Source organism: Scyliorhinus torazame, chromosome 6 (genome assembly GCF_047496885.1).
Source record: "Scyliorhinus torazame isolate Kashiwa2021f chromosome 6, sScyTor2.1, whole genome shotgun sequence".
NCBI lineage: Eukaryota > Metazoa > Chordata > Chondrichthyes > Carcharhiniformes > Scyliorhinidae > Scyliorhinus > Scyliorhinus torazame.
Genome location: NC_092712.1, coordinates 7,703,935 through 7,719,313, shown reverse-complemented (window position 1 = coordinate 7,719,313; position 15,379 = coordinate 7,703,935). Strand labels below are relative to the sequence as shown.

Here is a 15,379-nt window from a genome sequence, read left to right as displayed (position 1 = left end):
CAACACTGTGACTTTACATGGCCTAGTTTATTACAGTGAAAATATTTGAAACTTTTCATGTCTCTTACACCCTCCTGGATTTCTTCTTTAACCTGAGGTACACTCTCCTTATTATCTCCCATCAGATCACCTTTACATTTACCACTTGAGTATTTCTCATGTCCTCAGTTTCTATCCCTCACCGGCTGAAACTGATGTCGGAAACCAAGCTTTGATTTATGAACTAATTCATAATCATCTGCCATTTCTGCTGTAAATCTTGCAGTTTTAACCCTCTGCTCTTCCACATGAGTTTTCACTGCATCAGGAATTGAATTTTTAAACTCCTCCAAAAGTATAATTACTCTGAGAGCTTCATACGTTTGGTCTATTTTCAAAGCCCTTATCCACCTATCAAAATTATTCTGTTTGAGCCTTTCAAACTCCATGTATGTTTGACCAAATTCTTTCATTAAATTTTTAAACCTTTGTCTGTAGGCTTCAGGCACTAGTTCATATGCACCGAAGATGGATTTTTTCACCTCCTCATACGTCCCAGATATCTCCTCCGGTAGTGATGCAAACACTTCACTAGCTCTACCTACCAGCTTTGTTTGAATCAGTAATACCCACATGTCCTGTGGTCATTTCATTTGTTTAGCTACCTTCTCAAATGAAATGAAAAAGGCTTCTTCCTCCTTCTCATCAAACCTTGGCAATGCTTGGACATAATTGAATAAATTCCCACCAAGCCTTCGACTATGACGCTCTTTATCACTATCCTCATCACTATCATCCAACTGTACGTTTCCCTTTATGTCTGCCAATTTCAACCGACTGTCATATTTCATGGCCATTTTCTGAAGTTCAAACTCTCTCTCTTTATCTTTTTCTCTGATCTGTATCTCCCTTTCTCTTTCTTTTTGTTCTGCTAGGGCTATTCTTTCTTTTCTCCTTTCTTCTCTCTCCTTTTCTTTTTCCTCTCTCTCCCTTTCTCTTTCTGCTCTATCTCTTTCTCTTTCTTTTTCTGCTCTCTCTCTTTCTTTTTCCTCTCTTTCGTATTCAAGCTGCTTTAATTCTTTCTCATGTTCCATTTGTTGAATTTGCAACTGAATTTTTGCCATTTCCAATGAATCAAACTGTATCTCAGGCAACTTTAAACGCTTAGCCACCGCCATAATTACCTCATCTTTTCGTATTATGTCAGGTAATGTTAACTGCAATGTTTTTGCCAAATTTAGCAGTCTGCTTTCACTCTCTGTCCGCAAGGTCCTGCGTGTGACCGTCTCCACCCCAAAAACTTCTGAGCCTCTGAAAGAGCCATTGTTCACAACACACTCCCCACTTAAACTAGAACAGCTCACCTGAAAAGCACCCACAATATGCTCACCCCCCGCTGTCTTCAAGTTCACTAAGCCAATCCAATAGATAGACTTTTATCCCGGACGAGACCCCAATTTGTTATGGACCAGGGTTTAGAGAACCCCAAAGTGTATCATGGAGTTCACCTGGCCCACAACTTTTAATAGATTGTGGTATGGGGAGCACACGGCCCACTCTGCAGCTGTGGTACAGCAGAAATGGAAAAGTATTTTTAAAAACAAAACAATGTTTATTCTATGAACTCAAGTCAACCTTTTTAAAACATACAGTGAACATCTTAGCAACCATTAATTCAAATACAACCCCCAAAGACTACAACACGAAGTAAACCTTTAAGCTTTCCTTTTTAACACCCATACGACTTAAAAACAAAACCTTTCTCAGAAGCACATCAGGTTAAAGTCACTACTGAAAATATTTAGAATTCTGAATTCACCAAATGACCAAGAGACAGTCTTTTGATGGCAGAGAGAACAGCAGTACACCTGCTGGGCCTGGCTTCAGCTCCAACACTGAAAACAAAACTAAAACACACCGTGCAGCCTGCTCAAAAACAAAAGTAAAAAGCTGACAGACAGCCCAGCTCCACCCACTCTCTGACATCACTGCAATGGTAAACACCCATTTCTTAAAGGTAGTCTCACAGGACACTAGTAATATAAAAGAAGATAGGAAGAATTTTGTCAATATATAAAAAGTAAGAGAGAGACAAAAATAGACATTGGACCACTGGAAAATGTGGCTACAGAAGTAATAATAGGAAACAAAGAAATGGCAGACGAACGGAACAGTTACTTTGCATCAGTCTTCACGGTGGAAGACAGCAGTGGGATGTCAGAGCTCCAGGAATTTTCTACGTCAATAAATCAGTGCCACCCGCCACAACAGCCTTGGTCACACCCATACCCACTATTACAGCCTCAAAGATAAGAGCTGTCTTCTTGAAAGTGAACCTGCGGAAAGCAACGGGCGCCAACGGAGTCCCTGGGCGAGCACTCAGAGCCTGCACAGACCAGCTGGCGAGTGTATTCGCAGACATCTTCAACAGCTCATTTCTCCGCTCCGAGGTCCCTACCTGCTTGAAGAAGACCACCATAATACCAGTACCAAAGAAGACAAGGTAGCATGCCGCAACGACTGCCGACCGGTGGCCCTGACGTCTATTATCATGAAATGCTTCGAGCGGCTAGTCATGAGACGGATCACTGCCAGCCTCCCAGACATCTCGATCCACTGCAGTTCGCCTATCACCGCAACCGGTCCACAGCAGACGCTATCTCCTTGGCTCTACAATCAACACTTGAACACCTCGGCAACAAAGGCAACCTATGTAAGACTGCTGTCCATAGACTACAGCTCCGCCTTCAACACCATTATCCCGACAAGACTAAAAACCAAACTCTGCAATCTTGGACTTGGCCCATCCCTGTGAAGTTGGATCCTTGACTTCCTCACCAGCAGACCGCAATCTGTCAGGATAGGTAACAATACCTCCGCCACAATAGTCCTCAACACCAAGGCCCCGCAAGGATGTGTGCTCAGTCCTCTACTGTACTCCCTGTACACACACGACTGTGTGGCAAGATTTAACTCCAATTCGATCTATAAGTTTGCAGATGATACGACTGTGGTGGGCCTTATCTCAAACAAGGACGAATCAGACGACAGGAGGGAGATAAATTACTTGGTTGCATGGTGTACCGAAAACAACCTCTCTCTAAATGTTGGAAAGACCAAGGAATTGATCACCGACATCAGGAAGCGTTGCACGACACACACTCCCGTCTGCATCAATGGCTCCGAAATAGAGATGGTCGATAGCTTTAAGTTCCTGGGGGTCACCATCACCAACAGTCTGTCCTGGTCCACTCACGTTGATGCAACAGTCAAGAGAGCCCAACAACGTCTCGGCTTCCTATGGAAGCTAAAGAAATTCGGCATGTCTGCATCGAAGGCAGCACGGTAGCTCAGTGGTTAACACAGTTGCTTCACAGCTCCAGGATCCCAGATTCGATTCCCGGCTTGGGTCACTGTCTGTGTGGAGTCTGCACGTTCTCCCCGTGTCTGCGTGGGTTTCCTCCGGGTGCTCCAGTTTCCTCCCACAGTCCAAAGCTGTGCAGGTTAGGTGGATTGGCCATGATAAATTGCCTTTTAGTTAGGTGGGGTTACTGGTTTACGGGGATAAGGTGGAGGTGTGGGCTTAAGTGGGGTGCTCTTTCCAAGAGCCGGTGCAGGCTCGATTGGCAGAATGGCCTCCTTATGCACTGTAAATTCTATGGATTCTCACAAACTTCTACAGATGTGCGATAGAGAGCATCCTATCCGGCTGATTCACAGCCTGGTATGGCAGCTGCTTGGCCAAGATCGCAAGAAACTGCAGAGTGTGGTGAACTCAGCCCAATGCATCACACAAGCTTGCCGCCCCCACATTGATTCTGTATACACCTCCCGCTGCCTCAGGAAGGCAGACAGCATTGTCAGTAACCCCTCCCACCCAGGCACTGCCCTCTTCCAGACCCTTCCATCAGGCAGAAGGTACAGATGTCTGAAGACCCGCACATCCAGACATAGGAACAGCTTCTTCCCCACAGCTACCAAACTCCTCAACGACTCCCCCTCGGACTGATCTGTTCCCTGTAAGAACACTATTCACGACGCCCTATGCTGCTCTTGCTCATGTATTTGCTTTGTTTGGCCCCTTGTTCCGCACTGTAACCAATCACTGTTTGTCGATGTACCATTTGTCAATGTTCTCTGTTGATTATTCTTTTGTCTACTATGTCCGTACTGTGTACGTTCCCCCGGCCACAGAAAAACACTTGTCACTGTATTTCGGTACATGTCAATCAATCACTCCATCAATCAATAAGTTTCTATGAGATCCCTATCATCTTCTAAACTCTAATAAATATAATCCTAACCCACTTAATCTCTCCTCATATGACAGTCCCACCATCCCAGGAATCAGCCTGGTAAACCTTCGCTGCTCTCACTCCATAGCAAGAAAATCCAGCACAGTGGTTAACATTGTTGCTTCACAGCGCCAGGGTCCTAGGTTAGATTCCGGCTTGGATCACTGTCTGTGCGGAGTCTGCACGTTCTCCCCGTGTCTGCGTGGGTTTCCCCCGGGTGCTCCGGCTTTGTCCCACAAGTCCCGAAAGACGTGCAGGTTAGGTAATTTGGACATTCTGAATTCTCCCTCTCTGTACCCGAACAGGTGACGGAATGTAGCGACTAGGGTATTTTCACAGTAACTTCATTGCAGTGTTAATTGCAGTGTTAATGTAAGCCTACTTGTGACAATAATAAAGACAAAGATCCTTCCTCAGAGAAGGAGACCAAAACTGCCCACAATACTCAGGATGTGGCCTCACCAATGCCCTATACAATTGCAGTAAAACATCTCTATTCCGATACTCAAATCCTCTCGCTATGAAGGCCAACATACATTTAGTCTTAAATACTGCCTGCTGTACCTGTGCGCTTACTTTCAGCGACTGATGCACGAGGACACGAGGGTCTCGCTGAGTAGCCGCCTCTCACAATTTGCACCCTTTAAAATAACAGTCTGCCTGCCTATTTTTCCTACCGATGCAGATAACCTCACATTTATCCACATTATACTGCATCTGCCATACATGTGCCCACTCACTCAGCCTGTCCAAATCCCACTGAAGCTTCTCTGCATCCTCCTCACAGCTCATCCTCCCACCCAACTTTGTATCATCTGCAAATTTGGAGATACTGAATGAAATAAAATGAAAATCACTTATTGTCACAAGTAGGCTTCAATGAAGTTACTGTGAAAAGCCCCTAGTCGCCACATTCTGGCGCCTGTTTTGGAGGCTGGTATATAATGTGAAGAGTTGGGGTCCGAGCACAGATCCCTGCGGTACCCCACTAGTCACTGCCTGCCAATCAGAAAAAGACCAATTTATTCCAACTTTTTGCTTCCTGTCTGCTAACCAGCTTTCTATCCATCTCAAGATATTACCTGTAATCCCACGCACTTTACATATTAATCTGCTGTGTGAGACCTTCCCTTCTGAAAGTCTAAATAAACCACATCCACCGGTTCTCCCTGGTCAATTCTGCTAGTTACATCTTCAAAGAATTCTGGTGGATTTATCAAGCGTGATTTCCCTTTTGTAAATCCATGCTGACTTTGTCTGATTACATCACTGCATTCCAAATAGGGCAGCACAGTAGCATAGTGGATAGCACAATTGCTTCACAGCTCCAGGGTCCCAGGTTCGATTCCGGCTTGGGTCACTGTCTGTGCGGAGTCTGCACATCCTCCCCGTGTGTGCGTGGGTTTCCTCCGGGTGCTCCGGTTTCCTCCCACAGTCCAAAGATGTGCAGGTTAGGTGGATTGGCCATGATAAATTGCCCTCAGTGTCCAACATTGCCCTTAGTGTGAGGTGATTCACTTTGGAAGGAATAACAGGAATGCGGAATATTTGGCTAATGGTAAAGTTCTTGAAAGTGTGGCTGGGCAGAGGGATCTAGGTGTCCATGTACATAGATCCCTGAAAGTTGCCACCCAGGTTGATAGGGTTGTGAAGAAGGCCTATGGAGTGTTGGCCTTTATTGGTAGAGGGATTGAGTTCCGGAGTCGGGAGGTCATGTTGCAGCTGTACAGAACTCTGGTCCGGCCGCATTTGGAGTATTGCGTACAGTTCTGGTCACCGCATTATAGGAAGGACGTGGAGGCTTTGGAGCGGGTGCAGAGGAGATTTACCAGGATGTTGCCTGGTATGGAGGGAAAATCTTATGAGGAAAGGCTGACGGACTTGAGGTTGTTTTCGTTGGAAAGAAGAAGGTTAAGAGGAGACTTAATAGAGGCATACAAAATGATCAGGGGGTTGGATAGGGTGGACAGTGAGAGCCTTCTCCCGCGGATGGATATGGCTGGCACGAGGGGACATAACTTTAAACTGAGGGGTAATAGATATAGGACAGAGGTCAGAGGTAGGTTCTTTACGCAAAGAGTAGTGAGGCCGTGGAATGCCCTACCTGCTACAGTAGTGAACTCGCCAACATTGAGGGCATTTAAAAGGTTATTGGATAAACATATGGATGATAATGGCATAGTGTAGGTTAGATCGCTTTTGTTTCGGTGCAACATCGTGGGCTGAAGGGCCTGTACTGCGCTGTATTGTTCTATGTATGTTCTAGTGTTGGGTGGGGTTGCTGGGTTATGGGGTTATGGGGATAGGGTGGAGGTGTTGACCTTGGGTGGGGTGCTCTTTCCAAGAGCCGGTGCAGGCTCGATGGGCCGAATGGCCTCCTTCTGCACTGTAAATTCTAAGTCTAAGTCAAATGCTGTGCTATGAAATCCTTGATAATGGACTCCAGTAACTTTCCTACGACCTACATTAGGCTCACTGGTCTATAATTCCCTGTTTTCTCTCTAACTCCCTTTTTGAATAGCGATGGGATGAGATACCATTTGAGGATACTTGCCATGATCTTGCAATCTCTCTAGTTACAGGGGCTATGGCAGAGGACATTGGGACATCGCAAATATTACAACCTCTGTAGCAGCTTAGTTACCAAGTACGTTCACATCAGAGATCAATAGACTAATAAAGATGAAAGATACCACCAGATATGGGGATAAAGCAGGAAATGGCGTTGAGGTGGAAGAGTAGCCATGATCTAGTTGAATGGTGGAACCAGAGGGGCCGAATGGCCTACTCCTGCTCCTATTTCTGACATTCACTCAGCTGCACGTTTGCTTTTTGTACAAGTACCTTTTTGTGCTGGTTGTTTTTTTTTTGTTGCTTTCCCAGCTCCGGGCTTTGCTTTCGCTCCTTTACGGCTGGACATATTGTTAATCACATCTAGAAAACTCTGTCGTAACGAGCGTCACTAGAACAGAGAATTTATCTCAAGTTAATCAGATGCTGCCCCGATGCTGAATGGAAAGTTGAAGAATATGTGACAAGCGATGGTGCCAGCACTTACAAAGAGACTTGGAGTTGAGCAAAGTGAAACGTAAGCAGACACGGAGCTCCCACCAGCCCTGCCGAACCAGAGTGCAATGCTGAATACAATTGCAAGCCGAATGGAGCAGCATTATCTGAGGGGTTATGCCCCTTCCTCAATCCGAAACAACCACTTCCACAAGGCAGTGGTCTCAAATACTCTCTACCATTATTCCATCTCTCTCGATTCCCATTATTTCAGTGTCTCTCTTTATATTCCCACTATTCCAGTGTCCCTCCGTTTTCCCATTCTCTCTCTCTCTATTCCCATTATTCCAGTCTCTCTCTTTATATCCCTGCTATTCCAGTCTCTCCATATTCCCATTCTCTCTGAGTCTATTCCCATTATTCCAGTGTCTTTCACTATTCCATAAGGTATAGGAGCAGAATTAGGCCACTCGGCCCATCGAATCTGCTCCGCCATTCAATCATGGCTGATAGTTTCTCATCCCCATTCTCCTGCCTTCTCCCCATAACCTCTGATCCCCTTATTAATCATCTCTGTCTTAAAGACACTCAGTGATTTGGCCTCCACAGCCTTCTGCGGCAAAGAGTTCCACAGATTCACCACCCTCTGGCTGAAGATATTCCTCCTCATCTCTGTTTTAAAGGGTCGTCCCTTTAGTCTGAGATGGTGTCCTCTGCTTCTAGTTTTCCAATTCCCATTATTCCAGTCTCTCTCTCTCTATTCCCATTATTCCTGTCTCTCTCTGTCTCTCTGTTCCCATTATTCCAGTCTCTCTCTCTTTCCATATTCCCACTATTCTGTTCGCTCTCTCTCCCTCTCTATTCCCATTATTTCAGTCTCTCTCTCTATTCCCATTATTCCAGTCTCTCTCTCTCTATTCCCATTATTCCAGTCTCTCTCTCTATTCCCATTATTCCAGTCTCTCTCTCTATTCCCATCATTCCAGTCTCTCTCCCTCTATTCCCATTATTGCTGTCTCTCTCTCTCTCTTCCCATTATTCCTGTCTAACACTCTCTATTCACATTATTCCAGTCTCTCTCACTCTATTTCCATTATTCATCTCTCTCTCTCTCTCTATTCCCATCATTCCAGTCTCTCTCTCTCTATTCACATTATTCCAGTCTCTCTCTCTCTGACTATTCCCAATATTCCAGTCTCTCTCTCGATTCACATTATTCCTCTCTCTCTCTCTTCCCATTATTCCAGTCTCTCTCTCTCTTTTCCCATTATTCCAGTCTCTCTCTCTCTCTCTCTATTCCCATTATTCCAGACTTTCTCTCTCTATTACCATTATTCCTGTCTCTCTCTCTATTCCCATTATTTCAGTCTCTCTCTATTCCCATTATTCCCCTCTCTCTCCCCATTATTCCAGTGTCTCTCACTCTCTATTCCCATTATTCCAGTGTCTCTCTCCCTCTCTTCCCATTATTGCAGTCTCTCTCTCTTTCTATTCCCATTATTCCAGTCTCTCTCTCTCTATTTCCATTATACCCTCTCTCTCTCTCTCTCTCTATTCCCATTATTCCTCTCTCTCTATTCCCAGTATTCATCTCTCTCTCTATCCCCATTATTCCCCTCTCTCTCCCCATTATTCCAGTGTCTCTCACTCTCTATTCCCATTATTCCAGTGTCTCTCTCCCTCTCTTCCCATTATTGCAGTCTCTCTCTCTTTCTATTCCCATTATTCCAGTCTCTCTCTCTCTCTATTTCCATTATTCCCCCCTCTCTCTCTCTCTCTCTCTCTCTCTATTCCCATTATTCCTCTCTCTCTATTCCCATTATTCATCTCTCTCTATTCCCATTATTCCTGTCTTTCTCTCTCTCTCTATCCCCATTATTCCAATCTCTCTCTCACTATCCCCATTATTCCTGTCTCTCCCTCTCTCTATTCCCATTATTCCTCTCTCTCTCTCTCTTCCATTATTCCAGTCTCTCTCTCTCTTTATTCTCATTATTCCTGTCTCTCTCTCTCTATTCCCATTATTTCTCTCTCTCTCTCTCTATTCCCATTATTCCTTTCTGTTTCTCTCTCTCTATTCCCATTATTCCCCCCTCTCTCTCTCTCTCTCTCTCTATCTATTCCCATTATTCCTCTCTCTCTCGATTCTCATTATTTCAGTCTCTCTCTCTCTTCCCATTATTCCCCTCTCGCTCTCTGTCCCCATTATTCCAGTTTCTCTCTCTCGCTCTCTTCCCATTATTCCTGTCTCTCTCCCTCTCTCTTCCCATTATTGCAGTCTCTCTCTCTTTCTATTCCCATTATTCCAGTCTCTCTCTCTCTCTATTTCCATTATTCCCCTCTCTCTCTCTCTCTCTATTCCCATTATTCCTCTCTCTCTATTCCCATGATTCCTCTCTCTCTCTCTATTCCCATTATTCCAGTCTCTCTCTCTATTCCCATTATTCCTCTCTCTCTATTCCCATGATTCCTCTCTCTCTATTCCCATTATTCCTGTCTCTCTCTCTCTAGTTCCATTATTCCAGTCTCTCTCTCTCTCTCTATTCCCAGTATTCCTCTCTCTCTCTTTATTCCCATTATTTCTCTCTCTCTCTCTCTCTATTCCCATTATTCCTCTCTCTCTCTCTCTATTCCCATTATTCCTCTCTCTCTATTCCCATGATTCCTCTCTCTCTCTCTATCTATTCTCATTATTCCTGTCTCTCTCTCTCTATTCCCATTATACCAGTCTCTCTCTCTCTCTATTCCCAGTATTCCTCTCTCTCTCTCTCTATTCCCATTATTTCTCCCTCTCTCTCTCTCTCTATTCCCATTATTCCTCTCTCTCTATTCCCATTATTCCTCTCTCTCTCTCTATTCCCATTATTCCTCTCTCTGTCTCTATTCCCATTATTCCAGTCTCTCTCTCTATCTATTCTCATTATTCCTGTCTCTCTCTCTCTATTCCCATTATTCCAGTCTCTCTCTCTCTATTCCCAGTATTCCTCTCTCTCTCTCTCTATTCCCATTATTTCTCCCTCTCTCTCTCTCTCTCTATTCCCATTATTCCTCTCTCTCTCTCTATTTTCATTATTCCTCTCTCTCTCTCTCTATTCCCATTATTCCTGTCTCTCTCTGTATTCTCATTATTCCAGACTCTCTCTCTCACAATCCAATTATTATACTCAATTAATTTTTATTCCCATTACTGCAATCTTCCTCTCTCTCTCTCTCTATTCGCATTATTCCAGTCTCACTCCCTCTCTTTCCATTATTCCAGTCTCTCTCTCTCTCTCTCTCTTCCCATTATTCCAGCCTCTCTCTTTCTCTCTATTCACATTATTCCAGTCTCTCTCTCTCTCTCTATTCCCATTATTCCAGTCTCTCTCTCTCTGTTCCCATTATTCCAGCATCTCTCGCTCTATTCCCATTATTCCAGTCTCTCTCTCTCTCTCTCTATTCCCATTATTCCAGTCTTTCTCTCTCTATTCCCATTATTCCTGTCTCTCTCTCTCTCTATTCCCATTATTTCAGTCTCTCTCTATTCCCATTATTCCCATCATCCCAGTTTGTATGTCTCCCTCGGTCTATTCCTATGATCCCAGACACTCTCTCTCTCACACTATTCCCATTATTTCAGTCTCTCCCTCTCCCTCTTTCCATTATCGCAGTCTCTCTCTCAATTCCAATTATCCCAGTCTCTCGCTCTCTCTCTATTCCCAACATCTCTATTCCCAATATTCTAGTCTCTCTCTCGATGTATCCTGTATATCCCATTGTCTTAGTCTCTCTCTCTATTCTAATTATTCCAGTCTCTTTCTCTCTATTCCCATTATCCCATAATCTAGTCTCTCTCTATTCCAGTCTCTCTCTCTCTGCCTATTCCCATTATCCTCGTCTCTCTCTCTATTATCTGAAGCACAGTGGTTAGCGCTGTTGCTTCACAGCGCCAGGGTCCCAGGTTTGTTTCCCGGCTTGGGTCACTGTCTGTGCAGAGTCTGCACGTTCTCCCCGTGTCTGCGTGGGTTTCCTCCGGGTGCTGCGGTTTCCTCCCACAAGTCCAGAAAGACGTGCTGTTAGGTGAATTGGACATTGTGAATTCTCCGCCTGTACCTGAACAAGTGCCGGAATGTGGAGACTAGGGGATTTTCACAGTAACTTCATTGCAGTGTTAATGTAAGCCTACTTGTGACACTAATAAAGATTAGTATTATTATTCCCATTATTCTCATCTTTCTCTCTCTCTCTCCGTTATTCCAGTCTCTCGCTATATGAAATGAAATGAATGAAATGAAAATCGCTTATTGTCACAGTAGGCTTCATGAAGTTACTGTAAAAAGCCCCTAGTCGCCACATTCCGGCGCCTGTTCGGGGAGGCTGTAACGGGAATTGAACCGTGCTGCTGGCTGCCTTGGTCTGCTTTCAAAGCCAGCGATTTAGCCCTGTGCTAAACAGCCCATGGTTCCCATCATCCCAGTGTCTCTCTACTCTCATTCCAGTCTCTCTTTCACTTTTCCCATTATTCCAATCTTTCTTACTCTCGCTCTCCCCATTATTCCAGTCTCTCTCTCTCGCTATTCCCATTATTCCTCTATCACTCTCACTCTATTCCCATGATTCCACTCTTTCTCTCTCACTATCTCTATTCCCATTATTCCAGTCTGCCTTTCTCTGTTCCCATCATACCAATTTTTATTTCTCCCCCTCTCCGTCTTCCCATTATTCCAGTCTCAAACTCTCTATTTCCATTATTCCAGTCTCTCTCTTTCTCTATTGCCATTATTCCAATCTCCCTATTCCCCATCATCCCAGGGTCTCCCTCTCTCTCTCTATTCTCAATATTCCAGTCTCTCTCTCTCTATTTTCATTATTCCAGTCTTCCTCTCTCCCTATTTCCATTATCCCACTCTGTCTCTCTCTCTCTCTCTCTGACTATTCCCATTATTTCATTCTCTCTCTCTATTCCCATTCTCCCAGTCTGTCTGCATTCCGAATATTCCAGTCTTTCTCACTTTTGCTTTCTCTTCACATTATTAAAGTCTCTTTTTCTATTCTAATTATCCCTCTCACTCTCTCTCTCCATTCCCATTATTCCAGTCTTCTTCTCACTCTCCCTCTATTCCCAATATCCCTCTCTCTATTAGCATTCTCCCACACTCTCTGTCTCTAATCCCAATAGTCCAGTCTTTTTCTCCCTCTTTCTCTCTATTCCTACTTTTGTGTGTCTCCCTCTCTCTATTCCTATTATTCCTCTCTCTCCCCATTACTCCAGCCTCTCCCTTTTCTCATTATTTCATTCTCTCTCCCTCTCTCTATTCCCACTATCCCAGTCTCTCTCTCTCTCTATTCCCATTATTCCAGTCATTCTCTCTCTCTATTCCCATTATTCCAGTCATTCTCTCTCTCTGGTCCCATTATTCCAGTCTCTCTCTCTCTCTCTCTCTCTCTATTCTCATTATTCCAGTCTCTCTCTCTCTATTCCCATTATTCCAGTCTCTCTCTCTATTCCCAGTATTCCTCTCTCTCTCTCTTTATTACCATTATTTTTCTCTTTCTCTCTCTCTATTCCCATTATTTCTCTCTCTCTCTCTCTCTATTCCCATTATTCCTGTCTCTCTCTCTCTCTCTATTCCCATTATTTTCTTCTGTCTCTCTCTCTCTCCCCCGCTCCCTCCCTCTTGCTCTCTATTCCCATTATTCCGGTCTCTCTCTCTCTCTTTTCCTATTATCCCAGTCTCTCTCTATTCCCACTATTCCAGTCCCTTTCTCTCTCTATTCATATTATTCCAGTCTCTCTCACGCAACCTATTCCCACTATCCTACCTAAGCCGATACCTCCATCCTATCCCCACACCTCCACCCTGTCCCCGTAACCTAACCTTTTTTTGACGCTAAGGCCAATTTATCACGGCCAATCCCCCTAACCTGCACATCTTTGGACTGTGGGAGGAAACCGGAGCACCCGGAGGAAACCCACGCAGACACGGGGAGAACGTGCAGACTCCGCACAGACAGTGACCCAGCGGGGAATCGAACCTGGGACCCTGGCGCTGTGAAGCAACTGTGCTAACCACTGTGCTACCGTGCTGCCCTATACCAGTCTCTCTCTCTTTCTCTATTCCCAGTTTTGAGAACACAAGTTTTAGTGAGGAGCTGAGGGAAATTTGCATTAGTAAAGAACAAAGAACAATACAGCACAGGAACAGGCCCTTCGGCCCTCCCAGCCTGCGCCGACCATGGTACTTGCCTAAACTCAAACCGTCTGCACTTACGGAGTCCGTATCATCCCATTCCCACCCTATTCATATATTTGTCTCGATGTCCCTTCAATGCCGCTATCGTACCTGCTCCCACCCCCTCCCCAGGCAGCGCATTCCATATATTTACCACGCTCTGTGTAAAAAACTTGCCTCGCACATTTGTTCTAAACTTTTCCCCACGTACTTTAAACCCATATCCCCTAGTACTCGACTCTCCTAGCCTAGGAAAGAGCATCTGACTATCCACCCTGTCCGTGCCCGTCATAATCTTGTAGACCTCTATCAGGTCGCCTCTCAACCTCCAGTGAGAACAGACCGAGTTTCTCTGACCTCTCCCCATAGCTAATGCCCTCCATACCAGGCAACATCCTGGTAAACCACTTCTGTACCCTCTCCAAAGCATCCACATCCTTCTGGTAGTGTGGCGACCAGAATTGTACACAATATTGCAAATGAGGCCTAATTAATATCCTGTATAGCTGCAACATGACTTGCCAATTTGTATATTCAATGCCCCGACCGATGAAGGCCAGCATGCCGGATGTCTTTTTGACTACCTTATCCGCATGCGTTGCCACTTTGGCCGGTCTGGTCTGACCGACAAATGGTCGGTGGACATGCACACCCAGATCTCTCTGCCTGCTAAACCTTGCAAGAGTCTTACCATTAAAAAGATGTGTTTGGAGGAATTAATGGGATTGAAGGCGGAAAAACCTCCAGGGCCTGATAATCTTCATCGCAGAGTACTAAAGGAAGTAGCCCTAGAAATAGTAGATCCATTGGTGGTCATTTTCCAAAATTCTTTGGAAATGGTTCCTACAGACTGGAGGGTAGCGAATGTAACCCACTATTCAAAAAGGGAGGGAGAGAGAAAACAGGGAACTATAGACCAGTGAGCCTAACATCGGTAGTAGGGAAGTTGCTGTGGTCCATTATCAAGGATTTGGAAAGCAGTGGTGTAATCAGACAAAGTCAGCATGGATTTGCGAATGGAAAATCATGCTCGACAAATCCACCAGAATTATTTGAAGATGTAACCAGTAGAATTGGCTAGGGAGAACCAGTGGATGTGGTTTATTTAGACTTTCAGAAGGCTATCAACAAGATCTAGTGCACGAGTCGCAAAAAGTTGGTTTACAGGTGCAACAGGTGATTAAGAAGGCAAATGGAATTTTGTCCTTCATTGCTAGAGGGATGGAGTTTAAGACTAGGGAGGTTATGCTGCAATTGCAGAAGGTGTTAGTGAGGCCACACCTGGAGTATTGTGTTCAGTTTTGGTCTCCTTACTTGAGAAAGGACGTACTGGCACTGGAGGGTGTGCAGAGGAGATTCACTAGGTTAATCCCAGAGCTGAAGGGGTTGGATTACGAGGAGAGGTTGAGTAGACTGGGACTGTACTCGTTGGAATTTAGAAGGATGAGGGGGGATCTTATTGAAACATATAAGATTATGAAGGGAATAGATAGGATAGATGCAGACAGGTTGTTTCCACTGGCGGGTGAAAGCAGAACTAGGGGGCATAGCCTCAAAATAAGGGGAAGTAGATTTAGGACTGAGTTTAGGAGGAACTTCTTCGCCCAAAGGGTTGTGAATCTAGGGAATTCCTTGCCCAGTGAAGCAGCAGAGGCTCCTTCATTAAAAGACAGATAGTTTTTTGAAGAATAAAGGGATTAAGGGTTATGGTGTTCGGGCCGGAAAGTGGAGCTGAGTCCACAAAAGATCAGCCAGGATCTTATTGAATGGTGGAGCAGGCTCGATGGGCCAGATGGCCGACTCCTGCTCCTAGTTCTTATGTTCTGATGTCTCAAATAATAGATTACTATGTATAGTTGACGCCCATGGGGTTATGGGTAGTGTCTT

General features: G+C 44.8%; 1 protein-coding gene across 6 annotated transcripts in view; it reads right to left on the bottom strand.

The window, feature by feature from the left end:
* Positions 1-15,379, bottom strand: part of LOC140424662 (IQ motif and ankyrin repeat domain-containing protein 1-like) — a 775,223-nt gene that overhangs the window by 747,577 nt on the left and 12,267 nt on the right. For 5 of the 6 annotated variants that reach the window (XM_072507911.1, XM_072507913.1, XM_072507908.1 and 2 more), the window contains exon 2: positions 7,119-7,236. In XM_072507911.1, coding sequence (XP_072364012.1) covers positions 7,119-7,194 — 76 coding nt within the window. In that variant the 5' untranslated portion in view covers positions 7,195-7,236. Of the gene's footprint in view, positions 1-7,118; positions 7,237-7,332; positions 7,377-15,379 lie in introns of those variants that run through there. The other variant, XM_072507909.1, reaches the window with a different exon arrangement.